At 42.9% G+C, this 24,345-nt stretch overlaps 1 protein-coding gene across 3 annotated transcripts in view; it reads left to right on the top strand.

Annotated features, from left to right (window-relative positions):
- Positions 1–3,452: 3,452 nt before the first annotated feature.
- LOC121574974 (6-phosphofructo-2-kinase/fructose-2,6-bisphosphatase 4-like) overlaps positions 3,453–24,345 on the top strand; it is a 66,066-nt gene continuing 45,173 nt past the window's right edge. Inside the window, exons 1-5 of one of the 3 annotated variants that reach the window (XM_041887689.2) lie at positions 3,453–3,607; positions 23,212–23,328; positions 23,470–23,566; positions 23,812–23,878; positions 24,268–24,342. In XM_041887689.2, the coding sequence (XP_041743623.1) occupies positions 3,556–3,607; positions 23,212–23,328; positions 23,470–23,566; positions 23,812–23,878; positions 24,268–24,342 (408 nt within the window). In that variant the 5' untranslated portion in view covers positions 3,453–3,555. Of the gene's footprint in view, positions 3,608–21,023; positions 21,287–23,211; positions 23,329–23,469; positions 23,567–23,811; positions 23,879–24,267; positions 24,343–24,345 lie in introns of those variants that run through there. The other 2 variants (XM_041887688.2, XM_041887687.2) reach the window with 2 other exon arrangements.

Below are 24,345 nucleotides of genomic sequence, written 5' to 3'. Positions count from 1 at the left end.
ATCAGTGCCCGACCTCACTAATGGTCTTGTGGCTGAATGGAAGCAAGTCCCCGCAGCAATGTTCCAACATCTAGTGGAAAGCCTTCCCAGAAGAGTAGAGGCTGATATAGCAGCAAAGGGAGGACCGACTCCATATTAATGCCCATGATTTTGGAATTAGATGTTCAACGGGCTGGTGTCCACATACTTTTGGTAATGTAGTGTAAGTCAGGACTGAGACTGGACCATTCAGGAAACCTCAACACCTATTGGAAAGCCATTCTGTTGTGTCGTTGGCATTACAATTTGTATAATTGTCCCACTGAAAAATAAAACTCTATCCCAGGGTTAGGTATTCAGAAGATGGAGGCAGGGTTTCCCTTTAACTTTTTATCTGGGCTTTGCTCCTTTCATATTTATTTTGATCCTGAATATTGCTGTCCATCAATGATTCCCAACCAAATTCTTTATGAGCTTGAGCAATTTTGACAAAAACAATGGACAAATGTTACCGTAAGAGTTGTGCAAAGTTGGTAGAATTGTATTCAAAATTATTCACCGCTGTAATGGCTGCCAAAGGTGATTCCACCAAGTATTAACTCTGGGGTGTGAAGACATACACAATCAAGACATCTTTATTTGTTTTTATTTTTCATTAATTTGGAAAATGTTCTATAATTTTTCTATCACTTTAGAAATGTGGAGAATGTTGTGTAGATCGGTAGGAAAATAAATATAATGTATTCCCTTTATATATTTAATTTTAAGGCAGCAAAATGTGAAGACTTGGCAAGGGGTGTGTAGACTTTCACTAGCAACTGTATAAATAGGAGCAGTGGAGCTGTTATTTGGAACACAGCTGTTTGACCCTCAGAGTTCTTCTCTGGAAGGTCATCCTCATATGTTTAGAACATACCACAATTAATCACCTTTCCCCTACTTCCAGCTCACATGGTTGCTGCCCTCTGGTATTTGGGGGATGGGAGCAAGAAGTTATACTGAACAAAAATATAAACGCATACAGTTCATACATATAAGGAAATCAGTCAATTTAAATAAATAAATTAGGCCCTAATCTATGGATTTCACATGACTGGGAATACAGATATGAATCGGTTTGTCACAGATACCTTTAAAAAAAAATGGGCCTCACAATGGGCCTCAGGATCTCGTCACGGTATCTCTGTGCATTCAAATTGCCATTGATAAAATGCCATTAGCTTATGCCTGCCTGCCTGCCCATACCGTAACCCCACCGCCACCATGGGGCACTCTGTTCACAACGTTGACATCAGCAAACCGCTCGCCCACACGACGCCATACACGTGGTCTGCGGTTGTGAGGCCGGTTAGATGTACTGCCAAATTCTCTAAAACGACGTTGGTGGTAGCTTATGGTAGAGATATGAACATTAAATTATCTGGCAACAGCTCTGGTGGACATTCCTGCAGTCAGCATGCCAATTGCACGCTCCCTCAAAACGTCAGCCATCTGTGGCATTGTGTTGTGTGACAAAAATGCACATTTTAGAGTGGCCTTTTATTGTCCCCAGCACAAGGTCAACCTGTGTAATGATCATGCTGTTTAAACAGCTTCTTGATATGCCACACCTGTCAAATGGACGGATTATCTTGGCAAATAAAAAATGCTCACTAACAGGGATGTAAACAAATTTGTGCAAAAAAAATTCGGGGAACTTTTAATTCAGCTAATGAAACATGGGACCAACACTTTACATGTTTTGTTTATATTTTTCTTCAGTGTAGTTGCGTTTGGCTTTGCTGTTGTTAATATAGGATATCGGCCATGCTTATATTTGGCTCAAATAGATCATGACCTCACAGCTGTTGTTTGGTTCTCATGGATATTTTCACTGACATTCTCAGATCTTTCTACACCAGAGGAATTAGGGCAGAAAAGGAAGGTTTGAGTGACAGTTCACAGATAGTATGCCACTTCATTTAGCCCTCCAACAGTCTGTGTTTTATCCTTTACAGTTTGTTGGATGAAAGTAAAATACATAGTAATAAAACAGAACATATTGCAGTCATTTTATTTTTCCTCTCTGAGAGACATTTCTTCTTCATGTGTTACAAGAAGGTACTTCGTAATCAAAAATGCAAATTTACCCTGTCATAATGGATGATGAAAACAGGCTGGGGTAGAAGATGGTGACTGGCATGATGACTCGCAATGGACTGAAGGCAGATGCACCATTAACTCTTTAACAACGTGTGCGACCAAAATAACTTTAAACTTTATAACTCTGTTATAAAGCATTTGTTAGTTATGATTTCACTTCAAAGCAGCTCCTCCACAACTCCCCCACAGACACTAGCATGCTCAATACAGTCATGGCAGCAGATACATGATTAGAGCAGGAGGCCGGTATGGATGGTATTTGTTGTGCCTCCAGCAGTGACTGGACTGGACACAGCCTGTTTAGCCAGCCCTGGACACAGCATGCTGCCAGAGGCTAGAGTGTGGGAGGGGGATATGTGGGATGAAGTGAAAGGGTAAAAAGGCAGTACGAAGGGATGCTAATCACTATGGTCTTTAGGGAGACGTGGTGAGGAACAGGAGAGGGGTCAAGCCATTCTCATGCACAGTGACCCTTATCTCTCTCTCTCTCTCTCTCTCTCTCTCTCTCTCTCTCTCTCTCTCTCTCTATGTTGTACTTTACTCTTCTAACTTGCTCTATCTCTTCCTATCAGCCTTTTACCATAGCTCTCTTTCCCTCTCTGCCATTATAATGACCCCCTCATTTATCTACCCTTCGATCTTGTGCACACATACAGCACCCCGCAATTATCTCTCTCTCTCTTGCTTTCTCTCGATCTTCAGTCCACAAAGGTGGGTCACATGCTGCACTGTTATCTCTGCTGGGCTGCTGGGTCACATTGTTAGGTGTGTGTGCGTGTGTGCGTGTGTGTGTGTCCACTTAACCCATATAGCTCAGTTAGGGTTGCTACTAAATCAATAGGCCATGTCATTGCAAAATTCAGATTAGGCTACAGCGGTTTAACTTTCAGTTGTATTGCTTTGAAAATGTGTTCATTCAGATCCCATCTATGGTAAACAAAATCTCCCAGAGGAAACTTAAATAAATGAGTTCTTAGACTCACTGGAAGTCCTTGGCCTACATCTCAGTCTATATATAGCCTGCAACTCATTCAATGCAGCAGGCCAAGAACATGTAGGCATTGTTGAGTAGGCTACACAGCATCAGTGACCTGTCCTAAACTCATACCTGACTGTCTGTGATTTCATTTGATTTCCTGGCCCAAGCTGAAACACAGTGTGAACAATAAGACAAATATCAACATGTTCATCTTTCTTGAGAAACTGAATAGTCACTCAGCCTGAGCCTCTTACAGAGGAATCCCAATCACTCTGAAGCAATCTAGCAGAAGTGTGTGTGTATTTGCATAGTCAACATTCATCACAGTATCACACAGCTCTAGACCTCAACTGGCTGCAGCACGTTTGTTCCGTGTGATTGCCCCTCTCTCATCAGACGCACACACACCACAACCAACCTCTACGTAACGTAGGCTACATCAGAACTAAACAGGGATGATGAGAGGCTCCAGTCGTTCAAAAAGCACGCAGAATCTGGATCGGACGGGTAAGGAATTTGGACTTTAGATAATACGGTTTATTATGTGCTATGCATGCAGACATTCGACCAAAGCTAGGCTGTGAATAGCCAACCGAGAACGACTTATGGGCTTTTCGGAAGACGTAAACAAGTGCAGATGTCATAGGCAGTGTATTTTTAACACTGAACAATTACCTTATAGTAACGATGCTACGACCTACAATGTAGACGTTTTGAAGATTGACATCCACGACAGATTGTTTTACCACACTGACAAACAGATGTTATTTATTGCCCATGAGCAGCTATTTAATTTGAATCTGATACAACACAGTCGTACAAGTCCATTCACTCAACATAGGCAGTATAGTTTCATAGGATGCAGTGTAAATTTAGTTTGCAATATGTGATCAAAGCTTGACAATTCATTCCTATAGCCTACCTGGTGCTACCAGGATTACTGGTGGTTGCCAGACGAAGGTAATAATGTAATGTGACAGTGACATGCATGAGTTTCTTGTGGCCGATTTGGAATGAGTCTGCAGAATTTAGGCTATGCAAAATAATCGATATTTTAACCACAGACCCCTTTGGAATCTATTTAATCTAAACTCAAGTAAACTTACTTTTTAGGAACAGATATATTCTATAGGAAACGATAAACATGCTACTGATAACCATTGGCATTTCTAGGCTAAGTGAGTTTCTACGTGTTATTGCTTCTAGCACAACCATTGAGCTATAAAGAGCTCAACCTCCCTGACAGCTGCGACGTAAGACAGCCTGGTCTCATAGACTAGACGTAATATAGTAAACATTAATCCGGGACACGAAATAAGTATTATAATTTACGTTTGGTACGGTTACATCAGACAGATGGTTACGTCTGGGTGGATGGCTGGGCGTTTAACGACAACGTCTAGCAACCCAAAGGTTGCGAGTTTAAATCTCATCACGGACAACTTTAGCATTTTAGCTAATTAGCACCTTTTCAACTACTTACTACTTTTTAGCTACTTTGCAACTACTTAGCATGTTAGTTAACCCTTCCCCTAACCCTAACCTTAACTATTTTAGCTAACCGTTCCCCTAACCTTAACCCTTTAACCTAACTCCTAAACTTAACCCTAACCCCTAACCCAGCTAACGTTAGCAAGCTAGCTAATGTTAGCCACCTAGCTAGAATTCGTAACATGTCAAACGTTTTGCAGATTCGTAACATATTGTAGGTTTTGTAAAATTGTAACATGTAATATGAATTGTAATTCATAACATATCATGTGAAATTGGTGATGGACATCCACAAATTAATACATACCATATGAAACATGTCATACTAAATGTAGTGTTTCAGATTTATGTACAGAATCATATGAAATGCTCTTAGACCAGGTTGCGTGGGAGGGGCTATGCTAGACCCACTTTCTGTTCATGATACAATGTAGTGTAAAATGTTTTGTCATGAGTTGATTTATATCCTCCTGGCAAGCACAGCTATCTGGCAGAAGAAACCAGGGAATTTACATACACTGTAACGGCAAAATGCATACAGGGAAATTGTGTAGTATCAACAGTGAAATACTGTGTGACACGTTCTACTGCAGCATACTGTAAATTATGGTGAATTGTGGGAAAATGTTCTGGGCAGGGAAAGAATTGCTGTATTTCGAATTGTACTGTAATTCCACCCCAGATTACATACTGTACCATATTTTTGGAGCGTCAAAAACCTTTTGAGTTGGCCTTCCGAGTGGCGCAGCGGTCTAAGGCACTGCATCGTAGTGTTGCGGCGTCACTACAGCCTGGGGTTTGATCCCAGACTGTGTCACAACCGGCCGTAACCGGGAGTCCCATAGGGCGGCGCACAATTGGCCCAGCGTCGTCCGGGTTAGGGGAGGGTTTTGCCGGGGGGCTTTACTTGGCTCATCGCGCTCTACCGACTCCTTGTGGCGGGCCGGGTGCCGACTCCTTGTGGCGGGCCGGTGTTTCCTCTGACACATTGGTGCAACTGGCTTCTGGGTTAAGTGAGCGGGTGTTAAGAAGCGCGGCTTGGCGGGTCATGTTTCGGAGGACGCATGACTCGACCTTCGCCTCTCCCAAGCCTGTTGGGGAGTTGCAGCGATGAGACAAGATCGTAATCACGAAATTGGGGTAAAAAATACATGTTTCGCTGTAAGTTTGGAAGCCTTTGTTAAGGCCTCTATTAAGTGCAAGTGTTAGAACACCAAATATCCATTGATATTCAGTAATTACTTAGAACAGTGGTTCCCAAACTGAGGGGCACGCCCCGCGGACCTCCACCCCCCCAAAAAAATATATATGAATATTATTTTAAGGCTTTCAACTTACTCTTGAAAGTTGTAATAGTAGAATGCACAAGGTGCAATTTCGAAATTGGATAGTGCATCATCAGTTTTCCTCTTGCATACCTTAGAGAGCTATGTATAATTTGTCAGAAATGTCCAGATCAACTAGCCCATGTTAGCTAACGTTTTAATGTTTGAGTCACTCAAATATCACATGAATGCACATTAGACATGGATAAAATGTATAGAATTGCAAGAAAACTTGCTTTAAAACTGCAATATGTTCTCTGCACCCCATGACAAAATGTATAGAATTGCAGGAAATAAGCTTAAGGGAGGGGGGGTATCCTGAGTGAAAAGGTTTGGACACCCCTGACCTAGCAGCCAACCTGCTGGAAGCCAATGCTGGAAGGGTGTCCTGAGTGAAAAGGTTTGGGAACCCCTGACCTAGCAGCCAACCTGCTTGCACCAAACCCATGTAAATACTGTGAATTAATAACCCCATCTCGCCTCAATAAATTTCATTTCATTCATTCATCGTTTCGTTCATTCATTACAGTAGCATTTACTTTTTTACAGTATTGTACTGTGTGTCATTACACAGTACTTGCTTTGATACTGTATTTATATTACAGTAGGTGTACTGCCGTATGAAATACAGTAACTTACTTGCCGGTAGCTGCCTGTAACTTACAATTCTGGGCAACCCCTTTAAAGTGTAGTGACTAAAGCTTACTGTTTGAAGTCAAACCTTGTCATAACCAGATTGATGCTGACAAATCAGGTTTGTTAGCTCTATAGAATGTGAAGTGGTAGTGCTGGACTGGTTAGAGAATCTACACTACAGCATGCACAAACAATAATTATAAAATGGCAAATGTCTGTCAGGGGCACATTGTAAAGAGGTTACCATGAATTTGACAGTATCTTACAGGCAGCTCGGTGGCAAGTAAAATTCTGTATTTCATATTACAGTACACCATTTGTAATGTAAATATGGTATCAAAGCAAGTACTGTGTAATGACACACAGTAGAATTGACTATTATATTGTACAAAATTAAATGCTACCTTCATCGGACTGATTGAATGAATGGATGAATTAAATTGGTTGATGGGAGGGGTTTGTATTTCACAGTATTTTAATGTAATTACAAAGGATTGGTGCAAGCAGGTTGGCTGCAAGGTAAAGTGTTTACAAACAGTACAGCATATTAATGAATATTTGGTGTATTATAAACTAACACTGTACCTATCACAACCAGTCAGACAGGGCATTTCAGAGAAGAAGCCTGTAATGTGTGCAGCCTGTAATGCTTAACTAGACACTTCATGTCTTATTTCAGTGAAAACATTTGAGTTAATTTGTTCACCTAAAAGGAGCAACAACTTACTTTGCTAACAATATAGATTTATCTTCATAAACGCTTTAAAATTGTTAATAAATTGCCAATATATAATTAGTTATTGTAAATTGTTATTAATAGCCAAATTCAATGTGGCTTGTATCACAGTAACTAATATGTTTACAGCAGCCATCGCGCCAACACTATTAATTCAGTAGTCAGTTATGCTTTTTTTTTTACCAACACAGGGGTTCTTCCAAAGGGTTGCAATTGTATCTGTAAACATGGTTACCATGGCACAAGACAAGGTAATTGCAATACCAGAGAAAGAGACTGTTTCGAAAATGCAACAAATGAGCAGGTTTAAATAGAAAAGCAACATGCAATTGTTGAAATTGAAGAAGTATTAACTTTTAGAGAAGTTGGTTAATCTTGCGGTTTGTTGTTGTGGCACTGGTTACATCTATCATATTCATTACAGTTATGACCCTCGGGTACCAATTATAATCACTATGAGAAGGTGTGTCCACTATGTGCCGACTTCTGAACATTATCCATGCATGGGCTATTGTGTATTATGATCAGGTCTTCTGATCCACCATCCAGTATAATGTACTATCAATGCTTCAAAATCTTAGGGTTAGCTAGCCCAATGCTGCCATGTTATGGACATGGAAAACACTACCTGTATTGGAGAGATAAAAGTGATTCACAAACACTGAACCTGTTGGTATCCTGAGGTCATGCAAGCATTACAATAGTAATTTGGTATTTACCCATCAGCTAATTGTCTCACCATTGCGGTTTGAACAGTTTTGTAAAAAACACAACAACAACTCTTAAAGTGTTTTTAGATATCCTTTTGTTTCTGAGCAGCATATAGCTCCCATGTTTGTTTTACAATATGGTTTCACACCGTAATATCTATATATTTAGTGCTAAGATGTATATCTTGTGATTTATACCCCTACCATTCTTTCCCTGTCTGTAGCAGCCTACAGTAAAAAAATTTATAACGGAAAAGTGGTGCGGGCATATGTATTCACCCCCTTTGCTATGAAGCCCCTAAATAAGATCTGGTGCAACCAATTACCTTCAGAAGTCACATAATTAGTTAAATAAAGACCACCTGTGTGCAATCTAAGTGTCACATGATCTGTCACATGATCTCAGTATATATACACCTGTTCTGAAAGGCCCCAGAGTCTGCAACACCAGTAAGCAAGGGGCTCTACAAACAGGTCAGGGACAAAGTTGTGGAGAAGTACAGATCAGGGTTGGGTTATAAAAAAACATCAGAAACGTTGAACATCCCACGGAGCACCATTAAATCCATTATTTAAAAATGTAACGAATATGGCACCACAACAAACCTGCCAAGAGAGGGCCGCCCACCAAAACTCACGGACCAGGCAAGGAGGGCATTCATCAGAGAGGCAACAAAGAGACCAAAGATAACCCTGAAGGAGCTGCAAAGCTCCACAGCGGAGATTGGAGTATCTGTCCATAGGACCACTTTAAGCCGTACACTCCACAGAGCTGGGCTTTACGGAAGAGTGGCCAGAAAAAAGCCATTGCTTAAAGAAAAAAATAAGCAAACACGTTTGGTGTTCGCCAAAAGGCATGTGGGAGACTCCCCAAACATATGGAAGAAGGTACTCTGGTCAGATGAGACAAAAATTGAGCTTTTTGGCCATCAAGGAAAACGCTATGTCTGGCGCAAACCCAACACCTCTCATCACCCCGAGAACACCATCCCCACAGTGAAGCATGGTGGTGGCAGCATCATGCTGTGGGGATGTTTTTCATCGGCAGGGACTGGGAAACTGGTCAGAATTGAAGGAATGATGGATGGCGCTAAATACAGGGAAATTCTTGAGGGAAACCTGTTTCAGTCTTCCTGAGATTTGAGACTGGGACGGAGGTTCAACTTTCAGCAGGACAATGACCCTAAGCATACTGCTAAAGCAACACTCAAGTGGTTTAAGTGGAAACATTAAAATGTCTTGGAATGGCCTAGTCAAAGCCCAGACCTCAATCCAATTTAGAATCTGTGGTATGACTTAGAGATTGCTGTACACCAGCGGAACCCATCCAACTTGAAGGAGCTGGAGCAGTTTTGCCTTGAAGAATGGTCAAAAATCCCAGTGGCTAGATGTGCCAAGCTTATAGAGACATACCCCAAGAGACTTGCAGCTGTAATTGATGCAAAAGGTGGCTCTACAAAGTATTGACTTTTGGGGGGGGGCGAATAGTTATGCACGCGCAAGTTCTGTTTTTTTGTCTTATTTCTTGTTTGTTTCACACACAAAAAATATTTGTCATCTTCAAAGTGGTAGGCATGTTGTGTAAATCAAATGATACAAACCCCCCCCAAAATCCATTTAAATTCCAGGTTGTAAGGCAACAAAATAGGAAAAATGCCAAGGGGGGTGAATACTTTCGCAAGCCACTGTACATATTACCTCAATCACCTCAACTACCTCATACCCCAGCACATTGACTTGGGACCGGTCAATGTGACATCACCATCTAACTGAGCAGCAGCAGTTAGGCTCCTCCTACATTTCTTATACGTTTTGGCTTCTGGGTTAAGCGAGCGGGTGTTAAGAAGCGCGGCTTGGCGGGTCATGTTTCGGAGGACGCATGACTCGACCTTCGCCTCTCCCAAGCCTGTTGGGGAGTTGCAGCGATGAGACAAGATCGTAATCACGAAATTGGGGTAAAAAAGAAATGTTTCGCTGTAAGTTTGGAAGCCTTTGTTAAGGCCTCTATTAAGTGCAAGTGTTAGAACACCAAATATTCATTGATATTCAGTAATTACTTAGAACAGTGGTTCCCAAACTGAGGGGCACGCCCCGCGGACCTCCACCCCCCCAAAAAATATATATATTAATATTATTTTAAGGGATTCAACTTACTCTTGAAAGTTGTAATAGTAGAATGCACAAGGTGCAATTTCGAAATTGGGTAGTGCATCATCAGTTTTCCTCTTGCATACCTTAGAGAGCTATGTATAACTTGTCAGAAATGTCCAGATCAACTAGCCCATGTTAGCTAACGTTTTAATGTTTGAGTCACTCAAATATCACATGAATGCACATTAGACATGGATAAAATGTATAGAATTGCAAGAAAACTTGCTTTAAAACTGCAATATGTTCTCTGCACCCCATGACAAAATGTATAGAATTGCAGGAAATAAGCTTAAGGGGGGGGGGGTATCCTGAGTGAAAAGGTTTGGGAACCCCTGACCTAGCAGCCAACCTGCTTGCACCAAACCCATGTAAATACTGTGAATTAATAACCCCATCTCGCCTCAATAAATGTCATTTCATTCATTCATCGTTTCGTTCATTCATTACAGTAGCATTGACTTTTTTACAGTATTGTACTGTGTGTCATTACACAGTACTTGCTTTGATACTGTATTTATATTACAGTAGGTGTACTGCCGTATGAAATACAGTAACTTACTTGCCGGTAGCTGCCTGTAACTTACAATTCTGGGCAACCCCTTTAAAGTGTAGTGACTAAAGCTTGCTGTTTGAAGCCAAACCTTGTCATAACCAGATTGATGCTGACAAATCAGGTTTGTTAGCTCTATAGAATGTGAAATGGTAGTGCTGGACTGGTTAGAGAATCTACACTACAGCATGCACAAACAATAATTATAAAATGGCAAATGTCTGTCAGGGGCACATTGTAAAGAGGTTACCATGAATTTGACAGTATCTTACAGGCAGCTCGGTGGCAAGTAAAATTCTGTATTTCATATTACAGTACACCATTTGTAATGTAAATATGGTATCAAAGCAAGTACTGTGTAATGACACACAGTAGAATTGACTATTATATTGTACAAAATTAAATGCTACCTTCATCGGACTGATTTAATGAATGGATGAATTAAATTGGTTGATGGGAGGGGTTTGTATTTCACAGTATTTTAATGTAATTACAAAGGATTGGTGCAAGCAGGTTGGCTGCAAGGTAAAGTGTTTACAAACAGTACAGCATATTAATGAATATTTGGTGTATTATAAACTAACACTGTACCTATCACAACCAGTCAGACAGGGCATTTCAGAGAAGAAGCCTGTAATGTGTGCAGCCTGTAATGCTTAACTAGACACTTCATGTCTTATTTCAGTGAAAACATTTGAGTTAATTTGTTCACCTAAAAGGAGCAACAACTTACTTTGCTAACAATACAGATTTATCTTCATAAACGCTTTAAAATTGTTAATAAATTGCCAATATATAATTAGTTATTGTAAATTGTTATTAATAGCCAAATTCAATGTGGCTTGTATCACAGTAACTAATATGTTTACAGCAGCCATCGCGCCAACACTATTAATTCAGTAGTCAGTTATGCTTTTTTTTTTTACCAACACAGGGGTTCTTCCAAAGGGTTGCAATTGTATCTGTAAACATGGTTACCATGGCACAAGACAAGGTAATTGCAATACCAGAGAAAGAGACTGTTTCGAAAATGCAACAAATGAGCAGGTTTAAATAGAAAAGCAACATGCAATTGTTGAAATTGAAGAAGTATTAACTTTTAGAGAAGTTGGTTAATCTTGCTGTTTGTTGTTGTGGCACTGCTTACATCTATCATATTCATTACAGTTATGACCCTCGGGTACCAATTATAATCACTATGAGAAGGTGTGTCCACTATGCTGGAGCAGTTTTGCCTTGAAGAATGGGCAAAAATCCCTGTGGCTAGATGTGCCAAGCTTATAGAGACATACCCCAAGAGACTTGCAGCTGTAATTGATGCAAAAGGTGGCTCTACAAAGTATTGACTTTTGGGGGGGGGCGAATAGTTATGCACGCGCAAGTTCTGTTTTTTTGTCTTATTTCTTGTTTGTTTCACACACAAAAAATATTTGTCATCTTCAAAGTGGTAGGCATGTTGTGTAAATCAAATGATACAAACCCCCCCAAAAATCCATTTAAATTACAGGTTGTAAGGCAACAAAATAGGAAAAATGCCAAGGGGGGTGAATACTTTCGCAAGCCACTGTACATATTACCTCAATCACCTCAACTACCTCGTACCCCAGCACATTGACTTGGGACCGGTCAATGTGACATCACCATCTAACTGAGCAGCAGCAGTTAGGCTCCTCCTACATTTCTTATACGTTTTGTTAAATTATTTCATTTTTAGTGAACAGTTTGGTTGTTTCAATGCAGTGCTGTCTCCACATCTGGAGATGTTTTTCCTTTGAGGGGCGGCAGGTAGCTTAGTGGGTAAGAGCGTTGTGCCAGTAACCGAAAGGTCGCTGGTTCTAATCCCCAAGCTGACTAGGTGAAAAATCTGTCGATGTGCCCTTAAGCAAGGCACTTAACCCTAATTGCTCCTGTAAGTCGCTCTGGATAAGAGCGTCTGCTAAATGACTAAAATGTAAAATGTAAATGTAAACCTGACTATGAAAGCTAGCTAGTCTACTAAATCATCTTGATCATCTGTCAAGAAGCAAGAAGCAACAATGGCAGGATTGAGGGACTAGGACATAAGGACAACGAGAAAAAGGAGGAAAAATAGAGGATAAAACCAACAGAAAAAGGAATTGATTTGGAGGATTTCTGGAGGATTTCTAAAGGAAAGACAGTACAAGGCAATGAAAAGGAAACAAACAAACACAAACAAACAAACAAAAAAGCACATAAAGGCGAAGTAGGATTGTTCTGGACATTATAGTTGATGTGAACAGTGTTAATTGCACTAAATTACACATTTAATAGCTTTATATTTTCATTAGTCCAGTAGCTACACGACTCAGGCTGGTTTCCAGAGTAGCCCTCTACATGATCGTCACCAGACTCTTCATCAACCATCTCCCGGTCCAACCTTCCTCTGATCAAGCCATGAACTGTCCCTCTCCATCTTTGGAGGATACATGCACTAAAAGACTTGGCCTCTATTGGTTGACCTAACTATAGCTAGGATACTCATGATGATGTATTGGTTGTTTGTTTTTTTGCTTTTGAAGCGCTTTGAGATTGTTATGAAAGGTGCTATAGAAATGTAATAAATTATTTTTATTTTTTATTTTTTTAAGTGCATTATTTAAAAGTTGCATGCATCAATAATCAAATTCTAAAAATAACAATGGAAAATAGTAGCAGGAGCTTGGCCCCTTCCATTTGATCTACCAGCTGAACAGAACTCTGGACATTCTAAACAGCATCCCAAACAAAAGCTGCGGAGGGAAAATCTAGAGACATTGTTTACTGATTATACTCTAATTGGAGACAAGAATACAATCTCTGACCTGCTCTTCTATACAGATGTTACGTCCTCAGCAAGAAAACCCAACATTTTGCTGAAACAGAAAGGGGAACTAACAAAGAGTCACTGACAACAACCAAAACGAAACAGGCTGGGTTTTAGGAGGGGTTCTGAAAGACACTCATGGGGATGTCCACTGAAAGTTGTCTAGCAACAACAAATGGGACCTAAAAGACACCCGCCATGAGCGCTCACTAAATTTGCCCAACAACAGGCAAACTTAAAGACAGGAAGCAAACCAAAAACTGGAGCAAAACGAAAACAGGGAAGATCAGATAAAGGATTGATTGTTTAGAAATCAAAATAGGGAGCGCCAACTAAAGGTGTTAACCCTCTGCATCTATCAACACAACTGGAGCACTTGGCCAACCACTCTTAAATATCACCTGGGCCAGCACAGGTGAAACACCTTCCCACTAACGAGATGACAAACCAGCACAGGTGTTACAGGAGGGGGTCGCAGTTCCGGAGCGACCCACTAGGTGTCCTCCTCCGACAACCTTAGGCACCTCCTCACTCACAGTTTGGACTAATCATGATCCTATTGGTGTCACCTCTATCTACCTGTTCACCTGTGTATCTATGCCCTCACTTCCCTGTGTTCCTTTGCTCAGTTTTCTCTGCTAGTTTCTCGATGCCAAGTAGTACGAATCAGTGTCTGATCGCGAGACGTATGTACAGGTACTTGAGAAGTGTTCTCCCTGTTTCATTGTTGTTTCAGTCGTAGTTAGTATTTCGTATTTTTGCTGTCAGCCTGTTTTTGGAGACCAATTTGCTCCTCCTTTATTTTATCATGACAAGTCCGTTATTTTGTATCCTGGCTTTGGGACCACCAGTAAATATCCTTGTTTCACCATCTCTGCCTACTGCCTACTGTCTATCCTGCAACGCACCTGGGTCACACCTCACACCAACCCTTACAGAAAACTGAGCCAATATGGACCCAGCGGAGGCAGCACAGTATCGTAGCGCATTGGCAACGCAGGGAGCTATGCTGAACCAGCACGACGTAGCCTGCAGCAGATCACCGAGAATCTCCGCCAGCTGACGATCACCGTGCAGAGCCGGGTGGACACCCGACCAGCCCCGGCAGCCAGCGGAGCGACATCGCGGGAACCCCGCCTACCACCTCCGGAGAGGTACAACTGACATCCAGAGGGCTGCAGGGAATTCCTCACCCAGTGTTCCCTGGTATTCAGCCTACAACCCTCCTCCGATGGAGCAGGACCGGGTGGCCTACATTATCACTCTGTTGACGGGTCAGGCCCTTTCCTGGCCTACCGCGGAGTTGGAGAGCCAAACTCCGGCGTGCTCCGACTCCTACCAATTCACCCGGGAGATACGCAAGGTGTTCGACACCTCTTTGGTGGTGTCGGGGCACGAGGCCAGGAGGCAGCTCACGGCCTGTCGGCAGGGTGACCGTTCGGTGGCGGACTACTCCGTGGAATTCCAGACCCGGGCTTGAGAGGCAGGATGGGAGGAGGCCACCCTGGTCGTCCTTTACGCGCAGGGGCTATCGGAGGGGATGAAGGACAAACTCTCCTTCAGGGAGCTGCCTGAGCGACTGGACGGCCTCGTCAACCTCTCGGTGTGGGTAGACAATCGGCGTCGTGAGAGAGTGTACGAGAGAGGGATGACGCAAGGCGCACCTCCGCATCACCCTATCAGCCCAGAGACTTTCCGCCGATTCAGGGAGGAGACGCCTCAGGAGGAGGCTATGCAGGTGGGTGTGGCGCGCTTGTCCAGGATGGAGAAGCAGAGGGGTCTGCGCCAGGGACGTTGCCTGTACTGCGGCCAGACAGGTCACCACTGTGACTCATGCCCGGAGAAGCCGGGAAATGGGAGGGCTCGCTAATATCGGGAGGGGTGCTAGCGAGCCGGAACGGAAACCCCAACTCCAGAGACTCCCAGACTTTTCTCCCGTCAGGGTTCAGTGGGCCCGCGCTGCGCATCGGGCGCATGCACTGGTGGATTCGGAGGCCCCCCCAAGGGTGGAGCGTTCCGTTACCCTCCCTCTCCGAGCCGGTTCCGGTCATGGGCCTGGACGGCCGGCCGTTGGGGTCGGGCTTCATCACCCGGCGCACTGTCCCCAAGCTGCTAGCGGTCAAGCTCGCCCTGGGGGAGTGGTGGCATTGGCTAGAGGGGGCCGCCCATCCATTCGCCATATGGACTTACCATAAGAACTTAGCCTACATTCAGGGGGCCAAGAGGCTCAACTCGCGCCAGGCCAGGTGGGCGTTGTTCTTCACCAGGTTCCGGTTCACGATCTCATACCGTCCGGGGTCGAAGAACACCACGCCTCCAGCAACCCAGCTACGTGGAGTCAGCGACTAGCGTGGGCGGAGTACGCCCACAACACCCTTCTCTGCTCGTCCACTGGCCTGTCCCCCTTCCAGTGCCAATACAGGTACCAACCCCCCCTATTCCCGAGCAAGAGGAGGAGGCGGCGGTCCCGTCGGTCCAGGCCCACATCAGTCGCTTAAGCGGGCCTCGGTCAGGTCTCAACATCAGGCCAACTGCAGGCGTCGCCCGGTCCCGGTTTTTCGCCTGGGACAGAGGGTGTGGCTCTCCACGCGGGATCTTCCCCTCCGCGTGGAGTCCAGGAAGCTGTCCCCCCGGTTCGTCGGGCCATTCAGTGGTCCGGCGAGTCAACCCAGTGGCCTACCGCCTGCAACTTCCCCACACCATGCGGGTGCATCCCACGTTCCATGTGTCCCTCCTCAAACCCATCGCCACCTGTCCCCTGGCTCCCTCTCCTTGTCCTGTTCCCCCGCTGCACCTCGTCGGAGGGCAGCCGGCTTTTACAGTGGACCGGATCCTGGACTGCCGGCAGGTGGGGAGGGGTCTCCAATTTCTGGTGGACTGGGAGGGTTATGGGCCTGAGGAGCGGTCCTGGGTGCCCAGGAGGGACATTCTGGACCCAGGGCTGATAACAACAATCAGGCGCCGAGGTGAACGGCTGGGGCTGTTCGTCTGGCGGGGGGGAATCAGTGTCTGATCGCGAGACGTATTTAAAGGTACTTGAGAAATGTTCTCCCTGTTTCAGTGTTGTTTCAGTCGTAGTTAGTATTTCGTATTTTTGCTGTCAGCCTGTTTTTGGAGACCAATTTGCTCCTCCTTTATTTTATTGTGACAAGTCCGTTATTTTGTATCCTGACTTTGGGACCACCAGTAAAGATCCTTGTTTCACCATCTATGCCTACTGCCTACTGTCTATCCTGCACTGCACCTGGGTCACACCTCACACCAACCCTTACACACAGGTGTAACACATACTGACTAATGAGGTGACACCAGTCGGTGCGCCCCACGTGCTAACGTGCTAACGCCCAACCTCAAAATATAAATGGGAAAACCAAAGCCTGCAACACAGAGCATACTGCTGCTTGGTATTCTGCCACAGAATACACTTTGGCCATGTCGGAAAGAGACAAATCACTAATGGTCGACAGATCTTGGTATTTCATGAACAGGAGCCTGATAATCGACTCTTCACCATTAATGCCTACAACAATGGCATTGTAATGATTCAAGACCTAGAAGCTGCACTTATCCTCTATATATACATGAGTTTACATCCCTGAAAGAGCTAACAGACACCTTGAAAGAGAATGGGACTATAACTGCTACACTTCAATCAGAAGACAGACCTGATGAGAAATCAGTTAATTCCAAAAGTCCCCCACTCTCATATCTAACCAAGCCACCCTTGCAGACATGGAGAGTGACAACCTATCCCAGCTGTCCCAGGCCTTTGGGAGTATCTCCCTACTGGAGGTAGAGGTGAATGAGCTTTGTGGTGAGATGACAGTTCTGAGGCAGGATAAGGAGGAGCTGAGAGAGAAACTGGCAACGGTCGAGAGCATCATGAGGAGAGAGATAGCTGACATCAGGGAGGAGCTACAAAGGGAGTTGTCAGCAGTCATATAATTGCTACAACACAGAGACACCACCATCCACACTCTAAGAGAACAACTGGAGCCTACCACAACCCTCACTACTACACCCTCACATCCCCTCATCGGCAGTACCACATATTGAACCTCTGGAACACACACAGCACAAGAGGTCCGTAACCAGGTCTGACCCGACCTCCCCAAGATCTTCACATCCCAGCCCCAGAGCACCAGCACCAGTGGAGCCATGCTGGGACCCTCAGGAGTGAGGAAGACAATGAAATCCCATCTGTGTTCCCCACCCCACTCCATCCAAAGAAAATAATTCCAGACACCACAGCCCACAACAGCAGCGGAGCACCCTATGGTCTTAATTTTTTATGTGACTCCAATGGGACATTTCTCAGACAGAAACTGCTATTCCCTGGCATGTCATTTAGAAAGCTATGGTGCCCAACAACAGCAAGTGCCTTGAAAAGTCTGTCAAGCAACAAACTAAATGGGGCCAAACATATTATAATTCACACAGGTACTAATGATTTTATGGCAATGAGAGGACATGTGGCAGCCAGAGCTGCAAAGAGATTTCCTAACACCAAAATCACTATGTCAACCCTGTTGCCACGTGGAGCTGTGCCCTTCCACATTATTCAAAGCAAAAACAATGAGCTGTCTAGAGGTTGTGCTCTCTTGGACAATGTTTACCTAGCAAACCACTGTGATATTCACCACCAGGTGATCTATGACCTAGTGCACTTGAACAAGCAGGGTGTCAAGGCGTTTGCTAGGAAACTGAAAGAAACTCCTCTGGGACAAAGCAAAAACCCAAATAAGAGGAACTCTGCCTAACATCCTCCAAGATCACGACGACCAGCCCCCACCCAGAGAGTCCAGCACCACCTTACACCACCGGGCCACATCCAGAGAGGCCAGCTCCACTCTACACCATTGGGTCACATCCAGAGCGGCCAACACCACCCTGCACCATCGGGCCCCTTCCAGAGAGGCCAGCTCCACCCTACACCATAGGTTCACTTCCAGAGAGGTCAGCTCCATCCTACACCACCGGGCCCCTTCCAGAGAGTCCAGCATTACCCTACACCACCAGGCCACATCCAGAGGCCAGCTCTAACCTACACCACCAGGCCACATCCAGAGAGGCCTGCTCTACCCTGCACCATCGGGCCCCATCCAGAGCAGCCAGACAACACCCCAATCAGAAGAGACCAACAGTCCAGCAAAATAGCTATGCAGAAGTGGCTAGAAGAATAGAGCACCCTGCTGCCACCAAGCTAAACCAGGTAAGGCATCTGCTGAACATAATCTGCTCAAAAATCCATTGTTTTTTATTATCAGAAATATAATTAATAGAAATACAACCTATTATCATTATAAGTTCAGTTTTATATAAGCTACATAGGAAAGGGTTAGCTCATATAAATATATGTAGCCTCAGAAACAAAGTTCATGAGAATAGTAGTTTCTAATCTTAGATAATATTAATATATTAGCCATTTCTGAGAAACACTTAGACAGCACCTTTGATTATATAGCAGTAGGAATACAAGGATATAACATCTATAGAAAAGACAGGAATGTCTACGTGGGAGGTGTTGCTGTATACTGTATTTTCAGAGCCATATTCCTGTAAAGCTCAGAGAAGATCTCATGGCACATACAGTAGAAGTGGTGTGGTTGCAGGTTCTCCTGCCTCATCTGTAGCCTCTTCTTTTAGGGTGCTGCTATAGCCCACCAAGTGCAAACTGTCAGTATCTGGAGAATATGTGTGTGATTTTAGATAAGGTCTCTGATGCTAACAGAGAAATGTATTTTCTTGGTGACCTGAACATTGACTGGTTATCATCTAGTTGTCCTCTCAAGAGGAAGCTTCTTACTATGACTAATGCCAACATGACCCAGGTTATCACTCAACCAACTAGAGTGTATACCAATAGTGTTGGATCTGTGACATCCACTTGTATTGATCATATCTTCACCAATGCTGCAGAGCTTTGCTCCAAAGCAATATCGGTTCCCATTGGCTGTAGTGACCATAACACGGAAAGCCAAAGTACCAAAGGCAGGGCCTAAAGTTATTTACACTATATATACAATAGTATCTGGACACCCCTTGAAATTAGTGGATTCAACTATTTCAGCCACACCCGTTGCTGACAGGTGTATAAAATCGAGCACACCGCCATGCAATCTCCACAGACAAACATTGGCAGTAGAATGGCCTTACTGAAAAGCTCAGTGACTTTCAACGTGGTACCGTCATAGGATGCCACCTTTCCAACAAGTCAGTTCGTCAAATTCCTGCCCTGCTAGAGCTGCCTCGGTCAACTGTAAGTGCTGTTATTGTGAAGTGGAAACGTCTAGGAGCAGCAACGGCTCAGCCACGAAGTGGTAGGCCACAAAAGCTCACAGAAGGTTACTCAGGCAAAAAGCAAGTTTAGCTTTAAAAAAACAGATAAAAAAACATTGTAGCCTCTCCTCTCTCTAAAGATCTAATTTAACTGTACTGTATATAATAATATTAATATGTATATATGAATAGTGTGTAAATAGTATTTTTGTTGTCTCTTGGTGTTTTTCCTATATATAACTTATTTTATTTTGAATTTAAAGTAATATATTATGTTGTTCTTGTCTATTACTGTTCTGTACTTTGTCAGATATTTACATTTACATTATGTATTTGTAAGTTTTATGTTGACCCCCAGGGACCCCAGGAAGAGTAGCTGCTGCATTAAAAGCAGCAACGAATGGGGTAAAGTCTACAGCTTTTGTATTCGGTGCATGAGACAAAAAAAAGTGATTTGATCTTGAATACTCGATATTCGAGGGCGCATTGTGTAGTTACTACGGTAAACAGAATACAACGTATTAGTTTCTCCGAATTGATACATTGTCGGTGCTTGTAGAGAGCTTGATACTACAGATGTATAAGGGAATAATGACGTCGTTTAGTAGGCAATTAAGCCCAATATACACTTGGAAGTATGACATTAGAGGGAAATTGTAATTGCATTAACAGCAACAGCAACAGCGTGAGGAAGTAAAAACAAACTAAATAGAATTATTGTAAAATTGACTGTGTCCATAAAATGTATATAGTATGTATAAACTGGAAGAAGAGGCCTATAGCGTTGTTGTTCACTAGTTTACTCCAATTAGGGGAGGGGTGATGGGGTTGGAAAGTAATAAAGGGAAATATATATATTTTTTTAAGGAAATATGTATATATATATATGTATGTATATGTATTTATATGTATGTATGTGTATGTATGTGTATGTATGATATATATATATATATATATATATATATATATATATATATATGTATATATATATATATATATATATATATATATATATATATATATATATATATTTGCGAGAAAAAACATATGGGGGATTGGAAGTGATGCAGACAATTACATTGATGGAAGTTACAATCTATCTGCAATATTAAAGCTGATCTACCCCCTAAAAAATATTAATACAAAAAAAAAACAGCAACAGCGTGACTTCATTGTTTCTGAGCAAAAGTGCGCGTATTTTCGCGAAATTATGGTAGGCACATCCTTCTGTGGTTTCACCACGACACCACCAGACCTCATCAGAACAACACTGATGCGAGACCAATCACCTGAAAGACAGAACAAAAGGCTCCGCGCCACAGTAGTCGAAGCCACCACTATGTCCACAATGGAAGTTGGAATGGAAGAACGACCATCGAACTCTGCAACGCCGCGTGAACTCACTCAAAACCCGCTTAAGAAAATCTGGATGCCATTGCCGTGTAAAAATGGCCTTCCCGAGAAACACATATCTCAGAGAAAGGGTGCGTATATAACGTTATCGACGTGACTAGACAGCAAGCCGGTTGTTGCACACGCACGAATACTACTTTTAATGGACGTTGTTTATGTGGTGAAAATGCATTTTATTCATAGTTAGCTAACGTTACGTGTATCTCTTACTAGTTAACATTACAAACGTGCAGCCAAGCGTCAAGCCAGGTTCTTATCCATCTATTGTGTCGTAACGTAATCAACTTTCGTTTAAATTTTTTTTGAGAAAATGTAAATGTCTCAACGGCGTAATCGTCAGCCAGAGAAAGAACATTAGTCATCTTGGCAATCGATTATTGATGATCCTGGCTGCCTGTTATCTGATGACTGTCAGTTCTGACTGCCCCTCTGACTGGCTCTTCATACAGTCATTGGACTGGCCCCTCTCCAGTCCAGAGCAACGTTCTTTGCTTCTCAGTGTTTATCTCATTGTATCGTTTCTCCTGACTTGTGAAAGAAGCAGATGCCATAACAACAATCCAAGCGGTTGAGCATTAGTGGCAAACTAAGTCACTTTCAGGACACGCTGCTCATTGAAGTATCTATTGTCTGTTCTCCCAGCACTGACTGTTCACAAAAGGCCAGTAGATGGTAATCCATGATGGCATTGTCCTAAATCATCTGCCCCATCATTTATCATTCCAAACTTGTTGGTAAACATGAATTGTAGTCCTGACTCCTGGCACTGGACTCTTTAGAAATTAATAATGTTTACATATCTTTCATTACTCATCTTATATGTTCTATACTATTCTATCTTAGTCTCTGCCGCTTTGACATTGCTCGTCCATATATTTATATATTCTTAATTCCATTGCTTTACTTAGATTTGTGTGTATTGGGTATATGTTGTGAAATTAAATTTAATATTAAAATTAAATGGCATATTAAATTGTTAGATATTTCTGCACCGTTGGAACTAGAAACACAAGCATTTCGCTACACCCGCAATAACATCTGCTAAACACGTGTATGTGACCAATACATTTTATTTTATTTTGTGGATCTGCTTCTCTAACCCTGTATTACCCTGTTCAGTAATATTTGTATTAGTATGATTTGTTCTGTGGGTAGACCAGACACACCATAGTCTACATTCCTGGTCATAATAAGCTGCTATAACAATAGTATTTTGCATTCTACATTTCTCTCAGGAGAGATCTCTACGACTACTTCAGGTTTTACTGTCTTGGTCAGTCATAGAATATCACCATGGTTTGCAATACATAACCTGATCAGTTGCTGGCTTGCTGCACAGGCTTTTTTGTTTGAAACTCACAAACATATAGGCAACTTTGACATTTGTTCCTGGCATTGACTTGTTGTATTAACACCGCTGGAGTATCTTTTTCACCAAAGGGATATGATATCAAGCCAAGACACTGGCTCCTCTCTCCCCCAGTCCTCTGTACAGACCGAACCAATGTGTGGAAAATAGGTTACAAGTCTACAGATGCCTTGGCTTGTACTGACAGTCATTTCACAATAGCATGCCATGGTGGCACTTGTGACATTTGGGACCTCTACTCCTTATTGACAACATTTCTAATACTTTGTGATATGGTTTTATTTCTTCATGTTAGAAAACATTGGGCGTCACAGTGATTGGGGGAATATGTTGTCCTTATTCGATTTCAACACAATGCTGCCATCTTTGCAAACTGCTCTCTTTCACTTGGCTCAATAGTTAGTGTGAGTTACAGAGGGCAGGTCAGATGAGGGATTGAAGTTCACTTGGGAATTAACTCCAAAGGGTCATTTAGGACAATTTTAATAAAAAAAATTGTCATCAGAGCCCTTCACTGCTATAGCCTGCACTGTGTTCGTTTATATTTCAATGTCAGTCTCTGTCAAAATATAGTAGAATAATTTAACCCATCTCTCCCTCTTCCCCTCTACTCTTTTCCATGTGCAGTATGTATGACCAACTGCCCCACCCTGATAGTGACGGTGGGCCTCCCAGCCAGAGGGAAGACCTACATCTCCAAGAAGCTCACCCGCTATCTCAACTGGATCGGCGTTCCCACCAGAGGTACCAACTCTCAGCCCTTATACCTGAAATTACATTTCGGCTATCCACTCACACACACTGAAACTCGCAAGAATGCCCCCGAACAGTCAGTAATAGTATATAGAAAAGTAAAGCATGCAACTCTTTCTTTCCCCCATTTAGAGTTCAATGTTGGACAGTACCGGCGTGAGTGTGTGAAGATCTACAAGTCCTTTGAGTTCTTCCGCCCAGACAACGAGGAGGGCCTGAAGATCAGACAGTAAGAAACATTTACAGTGCTTTGATCCTCTGCTGTGAACAAGTGAAAACACTGAGCACATCCACTTGACCTTGAATCCCCCAAATTGCCTATCAATATCATGATATTATATGATATTACTACCTGTTTTTAACCAGTGTCTGTGTTTAAGCAAACTACATTTCTTTGTCTCTACTAACCCACCAGTTGCTCTTGTAGTCTTGTCATTGCTGCCTCTGACTCAGTTTTCCCACTGTCCCTTGCAGGCAGTGTGCATCAGCAGCACTGAATGATGTCAGACAGTACCTCGCTGACGAAGGAGGCCAAGTTGCGGTGTGTACAATCACTTTAAAGCCAAATATCATAATTGAAAATCTCCAATGTGGCCGGATTATGTGCACATTAAAGGTCAATTCTGCCACTTTTCAACCTCGTATTCATTATTTCCAGCACCATACCAGTGTCTACATATGTGGAAATGGTGTGTTTCTATGATCTGTGATAGAAATGCATGTTTTTCACACATGTTGACACTGGTATTGTGATGTAAATAATGAAAATGAGGTTGAAAAGTGGTGGAGTTGCCCTTTAACATTGGGATGGGATTATCCCATCATGAAATGCTGTGATATCCCATTGTGTATTTGTATATGGATTAGAGTGCAGTGGTTCTGTCAGTCTGTGTGAACTGTGAGTGATGGTCTGTTCTGTTCTTTCTCCAGGTGTTTGATGCCACTAACACCACTAGAGCGAGGAGAGGGACCATCACCGCATTTGCTGAGCAGAATGGCTTCAAGGTA

This window comes from Coregonus clupeaformis, chromosome 10 (assembly GCF_020615455.1).
Source record: "Coregonus clupeaformis isolate EN_2021a chromosome 10, ASM2061545v1, whole genome shotgun sequence".
In the NCBI taxonomy this organism is placed as follows: Eukaryota; Metazoa; Chordata; class Actinopteri; order Salmoniformes; family Salmonidae; genus Coregonus; species Coregonus clupeaformis.
The sequence above is the reverse complement of the archived record's forward strand: the minus strand, read 5'-3'. Positions and strand labels throughout refer to the sequence as shown.